Here is a 20,956-nt window from a genome sequence, read left to right on the forward strand (position 1 = left end):
AAATTTGCAGTCTTTACTCACTTCTTCATATATAAAAATATAAATGCATTTTCTTACCTATATCTATCTAAAATGAAACATACCTATCCCCCACATTTAAGGGCAATTGTACATTCAACAGGGCTGTTTGCAGTGCCACATTTGGCAGGTGCAGGATTATTTTCTCTCCCTCACTACCTCTCTATCACAGAACATAACACTAAGCTGAATGGACATCTTCATTCTCATATGAAAGCAGCAAAATTTCCAGCCCCACAACTACCTGGGACTGTGTTATTGTAGCAACTCCTGATATAGAAACACCCAACAGATGCACAGAACTGCTCCTTAACAGCTCTTGCTCTGTGCCTCTGCAGAGCAGGTGGTGTTTCCTGCACACTTTAAAAAGAAACAGGAGACAAGTCCAGTACTACCCAGTGGCACCTGGATACAACAGGTTTCTGGCTGATCAGCATACACACCACAAAACCGCTGCTGTATGCGCTCAGTTCTGACACTAATTCAGGGAAATTTTAGTACCCAAGTATTAGCAAGTAAAATGAGTTTTGGCTTTGCAGAAATAACACATTTAAATGATGTTTCATTCAGTGGAAGAAAGAAAGTACAAACCTTGGCTGTCTCATAGTGCTTCTTTAGCTTACAGATTTTGTACTGGCTACACAGCTACTACTGCAGAGGTTCACACATCATTCTCAATTTTACTTTTTTAATACAAAAGCCCTACTGCAGCCCAAACTCACCATGAAAAGCCAAAGCACTTAGAAAAAAAAGTTGAGGTGACAGAAGTCTTCCCCAAAAGGGCAATGCTCTATTTCAGAAGAGAACTCCAAACATATGCTCTGCATTTTCATTCAAATACAAATGCCATGTAATAGATTACATTGCCGAGAGAAGCTGTGGATGCTCCGTCCCTGGCAGTGTTCAAGGCAGGGCAGGATGGGGATTTGAGCAAGCTGGTACAGTGGAAAATGTCTCTATCCATGATGTGGGATCTGGAACTAAACTTACAGAACCCAACCCAAACCATTCAATGATTCTATGATTAATACAGAAGATGCAATGAGCTTATGTAAGTTTCTGATCACCCCGCATGTATGTGAGAGGCTACAGGGTAACAGTGAGGAGAATGAAGACAAGCACAGTGAAACCAAGTTTCCTGATCAATGGCATCTCTACTTCAGAGCAAATGGGGATGCTAAAGTACCAGCATATACCCACACAGAGTGCATCCTCAGTTTTGATGAGTCCAAAAGGCAGTCCAGAATTCTGTCCTAGATGGTAACTTCTGCCTGGTTATTAAATTATTCAATTTATTGAAATTAACTGAAACTTGAGGGGCAGATGCAGGCAGTGTGCATCCTCTGAGACGCATCACAGACCAGATTTTACAATTCTATTTACTTGCAAGAGAAAGAAATGTCCACTTACTGATATTCAAGTGCCTTCTCTGAAAAAGAGATAAGCAGAATATCTGAAATGAGTTACAAGGAGGCCTTTATGCAGGCTACTGAAAATGCAATTTCTTTGAGAAGCTAGCTGAATAAAACATATTTCTGTAATCATAACTCATGTAAAAGAAAAATGAACAGAAATAGAGTGATAACAGGGATAATACAGAGAACATCTGAAAAAAAATGAGATACTCTTCATTATTCCATAGACAAATAAGACATAAGAAATCCCCATCAATTTTTAACAACTTACAAATGTGTTGTTTCCCACCCAGATCCTCCTAAAAGCTTGCAGAAGCCAGTAAGAACAGCAGGAAAAGCAGGACTGCCAGAAGGGGAGCTGGTGGGATACAGCCCAGGGTGTGCAGGCACTTGGTGCCCTCTCCTGGGCACAACAGAAAGATCCTTGTTCAGCCAATTCAGAGTACAGCCATGGAAATGGGGTCTTCTACATCTCAAACTCATTCCTCAGATGAAATAAAAGGCACAGGTCAATCAGAGAGAAAGTTCACACATTTCCAGAGAAGTACTCAGCTGATCAACTCCATTACAACTCCTGACAAAGCAGCGTGTTACATCACAACATTGTTTATTATGTAACTTTTTACAATACAAACAAAAATACAGAAATGCAGTATATGAATACAGCTAAATGCAAAATGGTGATGTTTTTCTCGAGGCCATATTCCCATTTCTAGTAAAATAAAGACTGCACACAGGTAGAAACAGGTTGGTAGTTAACTCCACAATTTTGCCTAGAAATGACCTATAAATGCGTTTTCCTGCTACTTACCATAAAATGTAAAAAGGGAGTTAAAGGAAAGTTTTACTCACTGGTTCCTACCATATGAAAGAAGCTATATTCTATTTAGGAGGGCCAATATATGGAAAAATATCTAAATTAAATGTTATTACAAAAAATGAAGCAGTAATGAGATCCTTCTGGCTAAAGAAGTTACTAAATGAGAATAGCATATATTTAAAGAATCCGAAACATAAAAGGGTTGTTATAAAAAGCTTAGGTGCACTGTAAGCTTACAACTTTTGTTTTTCCATGTGTCCTTTTAAACAATGGAAGTGTCAAAAATAGGGTCAACTGTGTTAGACTAAATTACATTATTGTATATGCTGCACTGAATGGAATTTTTATTATAATAATAGAGAAGCATTGTTTGCATCATATTATGGCAATTTATCCTCACTAAAAACCGTCTAGAGTCCTGCATTTTTTGATATCCTGTAAACCGTCAAACCACCAGAACATGATTGTACAACAGTAAAATGTTTTCTTTTGCATTAAAATGACACCTGTTTAAAAAAAAAGAATGAAAAAAGGTACTTAGAGCTGTTATTTTTCCAAGTACACAACACCCTAGACAATTCAAGGCATCTCATTCTCCATCAAAATTAACAAAAATTTGTCATGCTGTTAAATCCATTACTATGGATACGACTGGTGCAAAATTGGTCAAACGGATCCAACAAACACTGATGTCCAGGCTGGCATATTGGCAACTAATACATAACTGGTGGTCAAAATGATGCATTTAAAATATCTTCCCTTTCTTCTTATTCTTTTCCAAGGTTCTAAAATGACATAAAAAAAAAAGTTTGTTAAATAATGTATACAAGTTCTGTTTTTTAAACAAAATTATATACACCTTTTAAAACAGGCATTTTAATAAGGCTTTTACTGGTTACAACACAAGGGATGAAACTTACTGAGTACACAGTACTTGTACTGTGTGACTCAAGCAGTGCAGTTATCACCAGATTTCCCCTCCCAAGGGCTTAAACATTTATATTCTCAGAACTTTAATTCCTCATCCCCCCCAGAAGTCTTGATGCAATCTATCAATATAAACTTTTTTTTTTAAAACACAAATATATTTTTGTGTGGGTACCATGTTTTTGCAGGCTAAAACCTGTTTTAGAAGCTAATAATTTTCCCACTATTGCTGAAATATTGTCATTTGTAACTAAAAGCAGTTCAAGATTTTTCTTGGCTTTTAAGTGACACCTCCGTAGCGGTCAACAACCACGGATGGACCATTACTGTCTCAGAAAGCTACGGAACTTTTACTGCAGGACAAGACTCCAATTTACCTGGAAGAATTCTGTTGTTCCAAAATACGTTGTTGAGCCTCCCAGTTCGCTTTCTCATCCTCAAACTGACGACGCTTTTCCTCCAATTCTTTGTGTTGTGCCTCCAAATTCTTTTTCATTTGCTCATGGCGTCGCTGCAGCTGTAGAAGATTACGAACAGAGTCAGTAGGTGCAGAAAACACAGCAACTTTTGGAACTAACAAACATCAGCAACTAAACTTACTAATGCAACAAAATTATGTGTTCCATTTTTCTTCAGAGAAAGTAGCTCAGACTAAAAACTCTAAGGTGATAGATACTGCCAGCAACAGAAACCAAAAGGTTATTAATCCCACAGCTTCAGTTTACGGTTAACAGAAAATGCCCCAAATGCTACCCAGCTTACAAACAGAATTTGTAAGCAGCTAAGTTTGGAAAATAAAAGGAAATTAAAAAATACTTTGGTATTTGACGCAAACACTAAGCAGCAAATTGCAGAGCATTTGCGTATCACTAATGCATAAAAGAGCAACATCTTTGACTTGCTGTGGGGGCCAAAAAAAAACCCCAAAATATGGATTTCATCCTATAGCATTAACTATATTGTGGATCTATTTGGAAAGAAAATATTAAGTGGATTAATTTATTCCCTAATTAAATGAATTAGTGTTATTGAGAAAGTGAATCGTCTACATGCCGAAAGAGAATAAGAATTCTCTCCTGCAAGTTGATGGGACAGACTGATAATCCAATGTGTTGTATGTAAGGATGGCAATACTTGTCAGGAGAAGCGATTCCTCTCATGTGGAATAGTGCTTTTTTTAATTGAGCTAAATCATAGAATGGTTTGGGTTGGAAGGGACCTCAAAGATCATTTCATTCCATCCCTCCTGCCAAGTGGCAGGGACCTGGATGCTCAAAATTCCCTTCAGCCTGGCCTTGAACTTGTCCAGGGTTGGGGTTCCCACAACTTCTCTAGACAACCTGTTCCAGTGCATCACCACTCTCATAATAAGAACTTTCTCCTAATATCTGATTTAAACCTACTTTCTTTCAGTTTAGAGCCATTCCAATTGTCTGGTCACTCCATACCCCTGCAAATTGTCCCTCTCCATCTTTCTTGTTGGGTCCCTTCAATACTGCAAGGCCACAATTAGACCACCACGAAGCCTCCTCTTTTCCAGGCTGAACAATCCCAATTCTCTTAGCCTTCACTCATGCAAGAGCTTCTCCATCCTTCTTTGCCTTGGTGGCCTCCTCTGGACTCACTTCAACAGTCCTACGTCCTTCCTGTGCTGGGATCCCAGAGCTGGATGCAGCCCTGCAGCGGGAGTCTCACCACAGCGATGTAGAGGGGCAGAATCCCCTCCCTCGACCTGATGTCCACACTTCAGAGAAAGTGCTATAAAACTCCCTCTTTCTTTACTCTCTTGCATAACCCTGTTTTACACAGCCCTTGAAAACCTATTTCCTTTTATACATTTTTACATGGCACTGTCTGTTGCCTACTTTTCTATATTTACATAAATACAACAGAAATTTACAAAGCCATGAATGGTGAAGAAAAAAGAAGAATGAATTGCAATGAACATAAAAAAGCTGGTATCACAGGACAGACTCAGTCAAAAAGTCATGAGATAGTACATGAAAACCAGAAGTATTTTTGCATTTCACATAACAAGGAGAATGTGGATGCCAGAAGTATTAAAGGGTTCAAAAAGATTCAAGACAGAACTCAAAGAAAGGATAAATCAAGTGGCTACAAAAACCATGATCCAGATAGAACATTACAGCTTTAAAATCCTCAAACTGGTGACTGGCATATCTTACTATTCATATCCCTATCTATTCAGTTCTCAAAAAAAAAAAAGAAAATTAAAACCTAGACTAATTTTTTTCCTTTGATCCAGTATGCCTTGGCACCTTACAGAGCCTAGGCTGCCAAGCACTTCAACTACCCTTCCAAGTTCCCTCATTTTTCCTCAAATTTGGAGACAAACTTTCTTAGGGAACTTTGACAGTTCTGAACTTCTTTATTAGGCTTCTTTTAAGAAACTGCTTTCCCAAAACTTAAAAAATTATTTAATTTTTAACTTTTACTTAAGAAGTTTTACCTAAATTCCAAACTATAATAGTCCCTTAAAAAGATCATGTTCAGAGCCCATTGAAGCCTGCAAAAAAACCAGTTTCACTGTGAGGACTTCACCTGGAGATGACAGAAATTAGAGTTAACTATCCACAGAATTTATTCAAATGGTACCAGAACACTGACAAAAACAAATCCCTGACTCTTCCTTAGCCTAGTAATTCTCATTTAGGTGAGATGCCTATAGGCATTGTCTCCAATTCCTGAAATGCTTTTTCAATACACACAATAAATTATCATTATTGCTTTGCTTATGTAAGCCATAAAAGTCTCAAGAACTTTTACAATCACATGGAAGAATAAGCACTAAATATTCCAAAGAAAAGGGAGAAGAAGAAGGTAAGGAAGTTAAGGAGTATTTTAACATGCTATGACTGAAAATAAAAATAGAACACACGTAAACATTAAATTCCATTTTAAGTTTAGACTTATACTATTCCAGCAAAGGCAACAAGCTGAGGAAGAAGAACGGTGTTGTCTTTACACATATAAACCAACTACGGAATCAATTATGTTGCAAAGTCTTGGCAAAAAGTCCCACCTCTACACTTGGTCACCCTCAAGTTATAGTGGTGTTTAAAACATTTTGATTACCTCAGCTTCAGAGTCCTTCAGTTTCTGAACTTTTTCTTTGACTTTCATCTCAAACACCTGTTCCATTTCCATTTCCATTTTCTTCATTTTGGCTACATGCTCCCTCCTTTCCTCCTCCATCTGTGCCAATGGGCTCCTGCCATAAATCCACAAGAAGCAGTTAGCTAGTGAGAACTTTTTTCCCTGTCTGTTACATTAGGACATCTGAAAAAGGCAAGATAAAAATGCTGAAGCAGTAACATAAACACATTGCTGTAGGCACTGCTGGCTTAAATTCAATTTACATTATTATATTAACTGTTTAGATAAGCTATACTCAAAAAGATATTTCACACAATGTCTTTTCCTCCCCCGCAATTGATTTATATTGCATTTAAGTTAACAGAAACTCTTGACTTTCTATATGTAGAGCCACCTGGTCATGGAAGAGGAAATCAATGTTAAAACAAGAAAAAGACAATTAGCATCTTCCAAGTGATCTTCACGCATCTTTTTCTTCCCCATAATTCAAATATATAAAAAATTAATGGACATATTAAGAAAATTAGGAGCACTGCAGACTAAAGTTCTATTTTCTCTCTAAATCTTCATTGTTCCCAAGTGAGCCCAAGAGAAACCTAACATTGCAACTGTGTTGAAAGCTAGTTTTAAAGAGAGATCAGCTTTGAAAAAAAGGTCTGGGCAACTGAACATCAATATTTCAAAGTGTTAGTTGGAAGGTTTTCCTTAGAAAGCTATTAATAAATGTAATGTATAAAAATAATGTGCATCATTTTTATTTTTTCCATATACTTTATGGTATACTTTCCTGGGTTGTACTGAATTTTTAAAGCTGTATAAGCCTTCTATCCATGTTTTAGTGATATGGGTTTTAAATAGCAAATTTCACTGTAAACATCTAATAAAACAGGATGATTGAGATCTAGAGATGATTGCAACAGAGTTTTGTTAAGACTCTGCTGTTCCACAAAGAGCAATCAAACCAAATCACTGGCCTCTTATTTCAGTTTTGAGTATCTATGGCTTAAAAGGACAAAGATTTAACTACTGTGTTGATGAAAATGAAGAACTGATTATATCTGGAATTGTTACAATCAATCAGCAGAGGACATCTAATCTATATATTAAAGTGAATCTGAATTAATAGCTGCAGTGCTTGGACTTGTGAGTAAAATGCTGTATAATATACAGAACTGAAATTGATCTTCAGTTTAATTTTTACTTTAGTCCTTCAAAAGGCCAACTGCTAGCAATCTTTCACAAGGAAAAAATTAATGGTTAAACACAGGTGAGGTACAATAATGCAGAAAATACTAAAGAAGTGAAAGAAGAGCTGAGTAGCAGTACTTGTGGAAGCTAAGCAGCTGTCAAAACAATACTATTTTCTTCTAGAAATGTAAAGTTCTCAAATGCATCTGCTCTTCAAAAATTATCCTACAAAGCAGAATAAATATTGAGGAATTATTGCTGCAGTTTTAACTTGAAATGGATGCAGAACTGTCCTTTGAAAACTTAGTAAATCCAATGGGGATGCTGTGCAAGCTGTATTTGAGAAAGTGGTAAAAATCAGTCTGCACAGAAAATCTGATTAACTGGCAAGTGAGCATTTACAGCTGAGAGCTTTACAACATAGGTCACAACTGGCTTTATTAGGTCCTAAGTATGTGACACTGGCAAAAGCACATCACTCTGTATTTCAGGACAAAATGATACAAGGGATTTAAACAAAAACAAACAAAAAAAATCAGACACAAACACCAAAAAAAAAAAAAAATGAGCTGAAGGGAAAAAATCCCATAAACCATTAAACAAAGATGTAAAACATTTAACTGATTTCAGAGGACATGCGCTCTAATAACAGTCCTCTAAGTTATTCTGCAAAAATTAAAAATTATTCTAGATATGTGCAAAGCAGAATCTCTGCAAGCAGGTAATGAGAAAATCATGGTCAGTAATTACTGAAGTTACTAAATCCCCAATTCAATGAAGAATTGTAAATTTACAGGTAAGGATAAAAATTCCACAAATTCTTTATAAGCATCTATATAAAGATGACTCAGCCATGGATAGAAACTGAGGGATTTCTATAATTTATGCACTTCTACTAATTTTTGAAATTTGACCAAATTTGACTTGAATCTTAGCCAAAAGGTTTCTAAAGAGGATGGGTTTTTACAGAGGTATTTGTCACTGTAAGCATTTATAAATGCCTAAAGTTTACAGTAGCACAGCTTTAGGAAAAAAACCCAAACCAACTGCTAGTGGAAAAACCAATGCCAAGAGCGGGATACCAGGAAACTGTTTTAAATTTGAAACAAACAGTGAAATCCTTTTTGTGTTTATAGAATTTTTGTTTTAAGCTTTTTGGAAAAATTTAAATCACCACTTACATGCCTTCAACTGTGTCAAATCTAAAAAACAAAAAATACAGAGGCTTAGCTTAGCATGCTTAAATAAAACCACAAAACCAAAAAGCAATAATTTTAAAAAGTAAATTCAATATTATTAGAGTCCTAAAGCTAATTATGTGCTCCCCCAAAAGCAAATTTTTCATACTAAAAGGAAGAAATTGTTAGTTAAAGCTTGTTATATTTATTTCAAATTCAGTTAGTTGATCACTACATCATGTCAATATTAATGCAGATTTGATGTGCAGATGCTTTCAGGAACAGTTTTCCTACATCATCTATGCTTTAAAAAAGATTTAAAACATTTTAGTGACACGAACCACCACTTGCTCTATATAAGGTTTCAGAAACCAATGCCACCTGGAGGCTTGTCTCCTGGTTTATAATTTGTCAGCTAGCAGAGACCCGTGTATGGAACACCCGGGAATGTTCTGACACTGCAGGAAGAGCACTTGGCTCCCACGGCCACCAGAGGTCTCCGCGGCTGCAGCGTCACCTCTCCCGGGCACCGGGATGCTGCACCCAGCGCGCCTGGGCTCAGCGGAAAACGGGCTCTGAGCTCACCATCCTCTCGCATGGGCTGCAGGGCAGTGGGGCTGTTTCACAGAACCGCCAAGGATACGGGCAAGAGGAGCTGGAAGCGGCCATGCTTAGCAGTCAGAGGGACTCGAGCATTGTGTATTTTGTTACCCTGGATCGATGATGGGTAAGACCCGTCTTTACGACATACAATATGACTTTCAATAAAAATAAGATTTTACTTTAAATTCACTGAAGATCGCAGCTTCACAGCAAACCAAAAAGATTTCTCTAATTACAACATCTAAATTTCAGAGCAAATGCCAATTTTCTCGCATGTCACATAGTACACATGTGAAACGACAATCACCACATAACTGAAAGAGACAAGGTATCTACATATGTGAAGACTACCTTGACATTTTATTTTTTAATGGTTAGGATGATATTGAAAATTTGACAAAGCAGACTAAACTTAAAACACAAAAAGCCCCTCCATAACCATGGAAAATATATGCTTTGGATTGCTTCTAAATTAACAAGTTACTTACAGAACAGTCAAGTTTCACCAAATCAGAGTTAAGATTATTAACTGGACAGAAAAATGCTTCAATGAATCTGTACAGTATTATTCAAACTTGCAGCACGTACTTCTATTTCTTTTCACATGAGCATTTTTGTCTAAACAAATATGTTAACAGCTGCATGAAAAACTGAGATCTGCTAGGATCATAAAAATACAGCTGTTTTGAAGCTACAAAAGGTCAGTCCAACAGCTCCAACAGCTGCCAGCAGGAGATACTTTTGGAAAAGTACAAGCACCACTGCATGTCTCCTGGTATGTCTGCCCTCCCAGTCTCTCAAAAAACAGCAGCTTAGGAGTTTCCAGAGCCAGGGGGTGTATCTGTCTTTAACCATATGCTTGTAATACCCCCAGACAGCATCAGAGCACGTCTCCATTCTCACACAGAGATACAGGATATGTTTCCCATGCAAGAATCGATACTGCCCCTATTTGAGACACAGATACTTCTTTCAAAAGGCCAGCAGGCAAGCATAAAATTCCTAAGGGGAGGCACAGATAAACTGTTAATATCTGTTCCTCCCCCTCAGTTTCCAGGAGGCACATGGTTATTAGGAAGATTCCTTCTATGCCGCTTCAACTATACTAGATTAAAAAACCAAAGGCTACAAAAACACACTGAAGTCAAAAATGCATATTAAAGCTTAAAAAAAAAAAAAACACCCAAACTGCAACTCAACATATGGTTAAGGTAAAAACAGAAAAACAGCATCAGCTGCTTCATAACCAGCACATGCATTCAATAATTTCATGTATTTACTTATTAAGTCACCCTGTGTTCTGGGGAACAAACTCTTACTAAATGTTCAAAATAGTCTAAGTTTGCAGTAGACTTTGCCGCCTTTCAGATGGCTGAATTAAACTGCAATTATTTACTCATTCTCTTGAACAAAAAAAAACCCATAGCAAAGAGCACCAATTGTATTTCTTAATCTCTGAGCTGCAGTACTGCAGTGCTCCAAGCAACAGATTTCTAAAGGAGAAAATAGTTCCAGAAGGCACATTCACCTGGAAATATTCAGGTGGGACAGCACAGTGATCTGAAGTGACAGGAGATGCAAAGTGAGCATGCTTCAGAAAGCAAAGTAATTCCAGACCCTCATAGTGTCTGGCTCATAAGTATCAGGAATGCTATCAGAAATTGAGTGGGGTGGAGGGGTGAATGAAGGTCACAGAGAGTTCTGAAACCTACTCATAGAAGTATTTTTGTATAAAGTAGCATCGTATTGTGTCTGCATTATGGGAACAAAAAATAATTTTAAATAGTGACTCTGTTATTTTTAAGAATGCAGAATAACCAGTCCTCTTACATGGATGAGGTAACAGACTGAGTTTTTAGGTGCAGACTGAGACAAATCTAAGCAGGCACAAAACAAAAACGGTAAAAGTCCTGTCACTAAAATTCAGATTTTCCAAAATCTAAGGAAAACATACAAAGATTTTGAAAGGTATATAAGAAACCCCAGTATTTAACAACACACAGAAAAAATGTAAACAACTTCCTTTGATATTCCAAATAACAATTGGGCGGGGGAAGTTTCACTTTTCAGTACAGTAATAGCAAATAATACAGTAAAAAGAGCAGCAATAGCAAGTTAGAAGTGCTGGAGAAAAAGCAGAATTTTCTCTTCTGCACTCCTATTACTATATTTTCATCTGACATACTTGCTATGTGCACTCAGAAGTCTTGAGTGACGAGTCAGGGATAATGTGATGGCAAGAAACATGGCAGTGAGAAGAAGTAACCACAGTGTTATGGACACATATATTTGAAAACTAGTATTTTTAAGACTTGACCTCATTAGAAACGCTACTTAAGTGCAAGTACACTTCTGAAGAGTTGCTATAACTGACATAAACTATTACATTTTTTGTCAATGCCATGCAGGGAAGTCTCATGTAGACTCACACTAGATGAAACTAAATCACGTCCATGTAAATCATTCCCTCACGACTTTTAAAGCATTAAGAAAGTGTAGCATAGACATTTCTTTAGTGAAAAATGGCTTTGTAGCTGTCATATGGATGCAAATAGCAGATATTTCCAGCTAATTTCAGGGATCTTTTTCAGGAAGAACAGCTGTAACTTTGCATACCATTAGCTGAAAAGAACAGTACCCTATATTTAATTGAGAAATTTGTACTTAAATATAGTACAAAATAAGAGCACCATTAATTACTAATTATTTAATCACTAATTACTGTTGATGCAGTTACTACATGCAGAGCAGAGTATCTGAATGTAGCTATTCTCAAATAGCATTATACAATTCAGAATACAGTAGAGCCTTCTTTTAAATCTTTCAGCAACTTCATGTGGTTGGCAAATAACTTCTTGTCAGAGGTAATAAAAATGACATATCAGAGTTTGAAAAAACTGCTACAAAAGCCCCCAAATACTGCATTGCAACTCCCTTCTCACAAAAGATCATGATGTTGCAATAATTCCCCTGCCATGATAAGCAGCCATATGAGTTGCTAGAGCAGCATTTCAAAGATGACAGTAGCAGGTCCGCTTTTTCAGAGTTTCTAAATAAATACTAACCCATTCTTCTCAAAAACATCCCTGACACTATAGTATTGATCATTTACACAGAAGAACCAAAAATTCCACAAGTAACATATAAACCAAAACAGAAACTAATGCACAAGAACTTGTATCAGTGAAGTGCAATGCTGAGTAAATGTAACTATTCTCTTCAAAACTGAATCTACTATTTAGCATGTTCAGTGAAACTAGTGTCAATCTTAGTGAAAGAGGAAAAAACCCCCAAATACAAGTAAACAAGAGGCTGTCGCTTTTCAAACACAGCAAAAAGACAACTGACTGGCGGCTATATACACACAAACCCACCAGCACCCCTCCCCAAGAAACCCAAAACACCACCACACATTCACAAAACCAGCCAACCAAAAAAAAAAAAAAAGAAAAGAAAGTAAACAGATTAAAGTGCAATTCAGCCTTAACAAGAACTTACTTTGTTAGCTGCCCTTTATTTTTGTTGTTGTCAACACCGTTGTATGTAACAGCTGCCAGTTTTCTGCTTCTGTAGTTCTCATAATGTACATTGTTAGTAACATCCTTCAGGTCCTGCATATGAGTTCTGTCAATAAGTGTAATTTGTCAGCTTAGTGCGCAAATACAAAATACTATCTGAAAAATCAGTCCCTGTTCATTTTACAGATTGACTTGAATTAAATTATATCCCTCCATTAATGTCCCATTTGCCACAATGTTTTTATTCTACTATTTAAATTGGAGCTCTCAAGACAGCAAAGGCACAGAAATACCAGGTTATTTTGCACCAAACCATCTAAATCTTGCAATATTCCAAACACTAACTTACAGGACCAGTCTTTGGAAAGTTTGAGTTCTGTGGATAAACTTGCAGGTATTTGATAGGCAGATAAGAAAACTGTGTATTACTACTGTAGTAGGTGAGAAAAAGCATGTCAGGCAAGAAACAACAAGCCAAAGCTTCCTAGTTTCTATCTGTTAATTCTACAAAAGCTAAACATTAAGTTCAAGACTAAGCCGAAAGCATTCACTTCTTTTCATAACTTTCCATTGTCAGCCGGGAGAAAAGCAAAGCTTAGGAACCAAACTAACAGTTTTTACAGCAGATGTCACCTAGTGAACTGCTGGGAGCACAGGACTCAGCACCTAGTACAACAAAGCACAGGCAGTCTTGTTTTAGGTAAATTTTCAGTGCTAAAGTTTTTAGAAAATGCCTACAACTATGTACACATCAGCACTAAAAGATAACTCAGGCTCCTATGGACTAGTAACAAGTAACAGAAAAAGTAAACACAAAAAATTCACTACCAACACCACTGCTTGCTAAGTATGTGGTTAAACAAGTTACCATAAAATGTAAGAGAACTGTTTACAATTAAAAATATGGGAATTCATATGAACTCATTATCCCAAATTCCTTTTTCTCCAATATATGACTTCCCAATCTCTCAGATATACCAGAAAACTTAGTGTTACCTATCAGTTACTTACCTTATCAACATGTTCCTCAGAATTGTGAAGTCACAGTGTTCACCATTTTCAACTGCAAGAAGAAGCAAGCTTTTGTTGAGATGTCAACCAAAATCTGTGCTTTACACAGAGGTAAGATGTCGCCCGTCTACATTCATTCCAAAACCAAATTACTCCCACAGCCTTTCCTTACTCAAACAACATGTGTGTTAGCAGAAGGAAAGCATTAACATAACTATAATAATGTGTCTTACTAGCAGAGTTCCTGTGCTCCCCTAAGCCATAGTGGCAAACTGTACTGAGTCAGGGCAGCAGAATACGCTACCACAACAGAAGCAGAGTTTTGCCAGTTTAACTGTTTCATCTTTTGGCTGCCTCACAGCACAGTTGTGTACGGATCAGACACTTGGGGAAGACTTCAGTCTAGATCCAGCTATATCTAAAAACCTTTAAAAGACAGACTCAACCCTTTTGTCCCTGCCCAATAAGTTGCAGAAGTCTCCATTTTAATTTTAATATGGATTTAGTTCTTCATTACTGAAGCAAAGGAAGGTTGTGTACTGAATTTGATGCATCAACATACAGATCAAGAGAGAGCTGGCAGCTGTCATTATGATGTCATTATAGATGCCACCTATTCCACTGTGCCATCACCCCACTAAAGCAGAAGAGGCTGATGCTGTGAGTGGCATTTCCCTGAGAGATCATGAAATGACACTGGAGAAAAATGCACACTCCAGAACTCTGATGTGCAGACATAGAAGGCAACACACAAAGCTCTTAGCACACACAAAAGAAAGGCACAGGTTCCAATGTGCCTCTTAAGTAAAGACAGACATTGTCATGGCAAGGAGGGAAAAAACCAAGATGAAGGAATTAAAATAGCCCAAGTAAATTCAGCGAATCCTACAGAAAAATGCAGAACATTGCCACTTTGTGTGTTCATTCTTGTATCTGCACTCCTGCATTATTCTATGGTTTTACACAGACTGGTAAATTCTGCTCAGATGGTACATGAAGTCATACTCTCAAAAAAGCATCATCTCTGTCCTGACAGACTGAAAACCACTCCAAGAGGCTCCTTTTAGTTAGGCTAGCTCTTCCTTTTCAAAAGTCATACAATCGTGAACATGAAACCTTTCAGAAATTTGTTTTAAAATAAAGAAAAGCAGCACGATTTTGCACATCTCCAAATGCCAACAGAAGAGCCTGAAATAAAGCTTGATCTTCTCTGATGCAGCTGGTTTTTACTTTCTGCCAAACCTCATTTCCTGCCAGACATGCACTTCAAAGTGTTACAGCATTCCTTTTTAAAGTATTGGTCCATACACTGCTTGTTGGCTGGGTTTTTTTTGTCTGTTTTACACTGCATCCAATTTATAGTCCATTGCCCTTGGAAGGCAGAAATAGTGAGGGAAAAAAAATTCCTCTTTATTCAATACATGCACACCAAAGGAAAAAACTCAATGATCATGGAAAAACAGCCTAATAGTGATTGCTGTACTACAGACTGTGGTGCAAGTCATGCCATGTGGCATTTGAAATATATGAACGGCATTAGAGCACAAGAAATGGCTGCCAGAAGAACATGCAATTATCTTCAAAGTCTCTATAGTAGTAGAAAGCAAGTCTTAAACAAATTAAAAAAAAAAAAGTACTCTATTCATTAGCAGGTACCTTTCTGTTGCTACACCCCAGCACTTAAGACCCAGATATTTTGAGAAAAATTTTATTTATGGCAATTGAACTGATCAAATTAATATTTATAATGTGAATGCTCTAGAAAGAAGAATTTAATACACAGGTTTTACACGAAGATAATTAAGGTAAAAAAGCTAGAAAACAACTGTAATTTAAGTCACATCATTACATGCAAGAAATTACTACAGGTTTTACAATTTCTCACTGACGCTTCAAGAGAAATCTGCTAGCAAAGTTACATGTTGCCGAAACCTTTACCTTGTTCCAATATTGTCAGAATAACAAAATGGTATATTCAGATAATTTCCAGACCAAAGATCATTGAAATTAAGCATTTCAAACATTTCAAATACAGACTCATGTCTAGTAAGTTTTAAATGGATTAAAAAAATCACAAGAAAGCCTTACCTTCTGCAACACCCCATGGGTACTGCCTTCCTCTAACTCTCTTGCCATTGACTTCAATGATCGTATTACTACCTACCACAGCAAGAGGTAAACGGTCCTACAAGATAAAGTATGACTTTAAAAATCAAAATCTGCTGCCAAAACATACTGAAAGCATGCCCATGTATCAACTTAACATAAGCTAGGTCAGTGCTGTAACCCTGCAATGTAGCTAACCCAAAAGTACAAAAATCCTGATGTTTATTGACCTCTGCCTAGTTTAATGACTTATATACACACACTCCTTCTGAATTCCTTATGCTGCTGCATTCTGTAAATCTAGTTAAGGAACAGACACTACTGTTACTTAGTAAGCTATGCAAGAGGCAAACCATTTCCTATTTATTCAACTGCACAATTATTTACCAAGTTATATACCCACTGACTACAAGGGCTGTTACTTTGACTGGATCTTGTACCCAGTTTTCAAAGGTTTGGCAAAGAACTACATCAAGTTCTTGTTTTCAGCTGAACTGAGAATGCCTCCAGTGTAAAAAGCAACAAAGGAGCCAAGAGCAGCTTCAAGGGGCAGAAAGGGACAGAGTACTAAGCTCAGTATTTTGCACTTTTGTCTTTGCTTTTATTCTGCTCTTCTCTAGGCTTAATCCCAGAATATCTTCCATTTTTTGTCCTATTTGTGTTTATCTATCCTAGGAGATTTCTCCCCAGTAACAAAAAAATTAAAAGCTCTTACAAGCTGTTACAGCTACTGAACAAACAGAAGCAAGGCTCAAGAAACATACACAAGATGGACTCCAACATGAAAGAACAAACTGAAAACATGAGTAAACTAAGAAAAAGCCTTTCAACAGCCTGACAGTCCTTTTGATTTTCTTTAGTCATTTATCTCCATTAAGGTTTCAGTGTATCAATCAGCCAGAGAACTACTAGCTGTAATGCACACACTTTATGCCACTGCACACCTCTGTCTGAAAGAAAACCCTTGCCTCCTTCAAAGCTCAAAACAAAAAAAAAAAAAAAAAAAAAAAAGAAAAAAAAAAGAAAAAAGAGTGTTAGGCTGTGGAGGGGGATAGAAGTCAAATAAGGATGAATTTTTAAAAGTGATCTTTAAGAGTTCATTAATGAACATGTGATCTAGTGCTCTCATTCAGAATTTTAGCCATTGGAGGACTTAGATGACTTAATGTCATTCATTGCTTCTGATAAGGAACACTGACCCCTTACGACAGCTTTACATCTGATTTCTATATTCTAAACACTTTGTTGGGCTCTTCATTAATGACAGAATGCTTTTCAAACCCAACTCCCCCTTGCCCCTCCATAAGCACTTATTTAAAAGAAAATTAGTTTACCTTTATCTTTTTAACAATCTTATTTTCTTCTTCATCATCTGTTTCTGGAAATTCATATATTTTAATTTTGTGTTCTTGGATTTCTTTCATTATCTAGAAACAAAATTATTATATGTTTGAGGATTTCATACTTTATAACAGCCTGACTTTTTTGCTGCAGTCTTATTCTCCTCGTTTTGTTAGATACATAAAATCCTTTAGATTACCCTGACTTAAATTACAACATACCTTGCACATTTAACACCCTCAGGTGACCCCAAAGGGTTACTAGTGTGATCATCTCTCCTTAGCCAAGACAAGAGACAACCAGAGCTAGAGCTCCCAGCTACCAGAATATTATCCACCAACACAAGGCAGGAAAAATTAATACCAGTTTCCTACAACAGGACAAACAAGAGGTTTACTCTAATGGAAGTTCTGCCTGCATAGAATTAGGTGCAAAACCTAATACAACAAACTGTCAGACCAGTTTTGCAATTGGGTTCCTTAAAAACCAGATACTTGAATAGATAATTGCAGGCACACTTTATCCCTTTGAGTTCCCAAAACTGCTACTGCTGTTACTCCTATTCTTTTATGTTTCCATCATACCTGAGCAGCACTTGCTTGAAGCAGGACCACCTGCCTATTTTAATAGAGCTTGTGACTGACGGACTAACTCTAGCAGTTAGTACTGTTGAAAAACATTTGCAAGCAATAATGAAAATAAAGTGACTGTCCGGTTTTGATGCTGTATTTGTCTGAAGGGTATTTTTAAAAACAAGCTGATTAGTTTTGCAGAATTTTAGGATGGAAAAATATTAGACCATTTAGCTGACAGCTGCACTGCAGAGCCCTGGGGAGTATTTCTGGCTCACGGGTTTGCAGTCTTAGGAGAAGTTAAGTTTCCAAATCATGCAAGGACTTATTTTCAAAGTTTGGTTGGGAAAGTCCCCCCTATTTAACATCCACTCATTGATAAAGCTGCTTATATATTTAGAAATAGTCTGTGTTCTACCATTTTTTCCTTTATTTTTGTCATCTAATTTTTAATCTTATCTATTTAAATCAAGGGTTTTTACACACAACACTTCTTAATGCCACCTTCTTTTCAGAACTCTGTGTTCTTCTAAACTAGGACTGGACAGAGTTCAATAAAAAAAAAACTTGATGTCTTGTCCTGGGTCCTCCTTGTCCTCTTCATACAATACTACAAAGCTTAACTGTTCTACTCTGATAATATAGCTGAAAATAAAACATAAACCACTTGTAGACATTCACAGCAAATACATTCTACAAACACAAAGATATTGTATCAGTTGTATCAATGCTAGAATTATCTCACCATCTTTAAAATGCATTACCACACCCAATAGTGAACAAGTTTACTGATTCTCATATAATACCTGAGGTATCTTTAATAATTACAGTGCATCAACATAGAAGTGGATACCTCAATGCAATCAGTAAAATTGTGATACTGTTGAATACCTTATTTGTTTTAATACACTTCTGTTAGGCACCTAAATCCTGAAAGCTTCTTTCCTCCCTTACTGATTTTTATCTCAGCAGTGAATTATTTTACTTGCCAAGAAACATACTATACTTGAAACCTCTTCCCCTGAGGACTGAAACAAGATTATTTCACCAAGAATTATAATTAAATCTAGAGATATAAATTACTTAGCTTTGCTGTCTGAAGTTATTGCTTCAGGGTTTAAACTCTGCATGTAAGTTAAATCTCACCATTTCCATAGGGACCAACTTACTAAATTATCCTGTTGTAAATACTAATTTTTCAACTCACCTGTTTTTTAAATTGTTGGCATTCCTCGGGTGTAAGTGTGTCTGCTTTGGCAATAAGTGGAATAATATTCACTTTTTCATGCAGGCGCTTCATAAACTCTATGTCCAAAGGCTTAAGTCTGAAATACAGCATTAGAGCTTTGCAATTTATATTAATTAAACAGGACTGTACAAGTGATGAGATTTGTCCTGACAACTACTCTTAAGACACTGATTTATGTGTGACAGGTGACTGAAAATAAAAGGGTTACCTGCAATTATTGGAGCAAATCCCCTAAATTGTATAATACAAGAGGAATAAGTGGTAAGTTAATATTACTAGCAGTCATGAGTCTTCTGCTAGCTGAAAGTACACTTATTTAAGCAAGAGGAAAGAACTCTATGAAGGCAGTAAAGTTTGTGCTATTAGCTGGAAGATAATCCCACTTAGAGCCCGACTGATAAGAGCTCACAGTTGTGAACTATGCTCTGTTCACACATACAGTTGCAGGTTCTCCAAGTCATGTCTCATGCTTCCTCTTGAGAGTGGGCTAAGATTTAGACCTTAAGATTGTTGAAGATAGTACCCTCTGTAGCCTATGTACAAATGAGTTAGAAATATCTCACGTCTAAATTGGTATGTAAAATGAAAAGACAGTTATGAAAGTGGATGACAGTAACAAAAACTAAACCTTCATATGGGTATAGGGTGGTTGTGTGGCAGTATATTCACCATCTATGTGGATCAAAGTGGTCAGTATTTCCTTTTTCCTGAAGTAAAACTAGAGAGGTTTTGATGCATTAATGACAGCAAGTTTAGTCAGCCTTAAAGGATTCACTTAGAGGATATAACAAGATTATTTTTCATCCTAAAAAAATTAGTATTAGGAACATTAAAACCAGATTAATTTGGTACTAAAATTTCTGAAAACCATACAAAGAAGAATGAAGAAAATGTTCAGGAACACATATTTAATTTCATTTTAACATTTTCTACCTGTCACTGATTTCACCAGTTGTCAACATGTGTCCCCTGAATAGCTAACATTAAAGCACATCTATATTATAAGCACTCTTGGTTATCCATTCACCTTAATATGCTTTCCCCATACTTGCTTCAAAAAGCTACCTAGGGCAGCAACACTGGGTTGAAGTGCAGCTGCCAAAGCAGAGCTGTTCAAAAGGTCTGCTCACCTAAGGACTTGAGTGTTTACAGAGGAGACTGAAGCAGGAAAGCTTTATATAATGATTCCAAAATTGTAGAAAGATTGTGAATTCCATCATCACCCCATTCACTTACCTGGAGGACTCCTCCTGCCCCTCCACTCTCTCCCCCTGCTTCCACAGAAACCAATTCAATCATTTCAGGTGTTTATAGGAATACTAGCTAAAAACAGCGGGATGTATTAAATGGAAGGACTTAAAACCGTTGTTTTTTTATAATTTCTAAATTTTTAAAGCAGGCTTTTACAGATGTATTAAAATGACAAGTAGAAGCAAGCTCACCCACAAATGATTTAATTCAACATAAATATCATCATGCATTAAGAGTAAAGAAGACACTACTTGGTGGGTTAGATGTGCTGCTGTCTGCAGAGGAAACAGGAGTAAAGACTGCATCACCACAAAAACCAGGTAGGAAGTGAGCTCTGTCCTTTCAGAGAGGGCAGCATCTTAAAAGAGGAAATGAATGCTAAAAGTAGCACCGATTTTCTTCATTAACTTCCTTACTTAGATGACAATTTTAACCATTTATTCCAGGAATTGAAAAACATTATGAAAACCTAGCATAATTGTACACCTTTTTCTCCCCTAAAAATAACACGAAATACCTGTACAAGGAATATACTTTTACGGCTTTTAGCCTCACAAATTTAGTGACCAAATTTCAATCCATTGGAAACATTACCTTTCTTTTTCCTTAAGAACAACTTGTACCTCCCACTGATTTTAGGAA

The 20,956-nt window shown here is 36.7% G+C and overlaps 1 protein-coding gene across 2 annotated transcripts in view; it reads right to left on the minus strand.

The window, feature by feature from the left end:
• Positions 1 to 2,034: 2,034 nt before the first annotated feature.
• Positions 2,035 to 20,956, minus strand: part of SEPTIN7 (septin 7) — a 63,055-nt gene continuing 44,133 nt past the window's right edge. The window contains exons 6-14 of one of the 2 annotated variants that reach the window (XM_084201769.1): positions 19,022 to 19,139; positions 17,236 to 17,328; positions 15,884 to 15,980; positions 13,796 to 13,847; positions 12,765 to 12,890; positions 8,667 to 8,687; positions 6,277 to 6,412; positions 3,558 to 3,697; positions 2,035 to 3,038 (exon numbers count right to left, since the gene is read on the minus strand). In XM_084201769.1, coding sequence (XP_084057895.1) covers positions 2,999 to 3,038; positions 3,558 to 3,697; positions 6,277 to 6,412; positions 8,667 to 8,687; positions 12,765 to 12,890; positions 13,796 to 13,847; positions 15,884 to 15,980; positions 17,236 to 17,328; positions 19,022 to 19,139 — 823 coding nt within the window. In that variant the 3' untranslated portion in view covers positions 2,035 to 2,998. The remainder of the gene's footprint in view (positions 3,039 to 3,557; positions 3,698 to 6,276; positions 6,413 to 8,666; positions 8,688 to 12,764; positions 12,891 to 13,795; positions 13,848 to 15,883; positions 15,981 to 17,235; positions 17,329 to 19,021; positions 19,140 to 20,956) is intronic. The other variant, XM_084201770.1, reaches the window with a different exon arrangement.

This window comes from Fringilla coelebs (genome assembly GCF_963513975.1).
Source record: "Fringilla coelebs genome assembly, chromosome: 1".
In the NCBI taxonomy this organism is placed as follows: domain Eukaryota; kingdom Metazoa; phylum Chordata; class Aves; order Passeriformes; family Fringillidae; genus Fringilla; species Fringilla coelebs.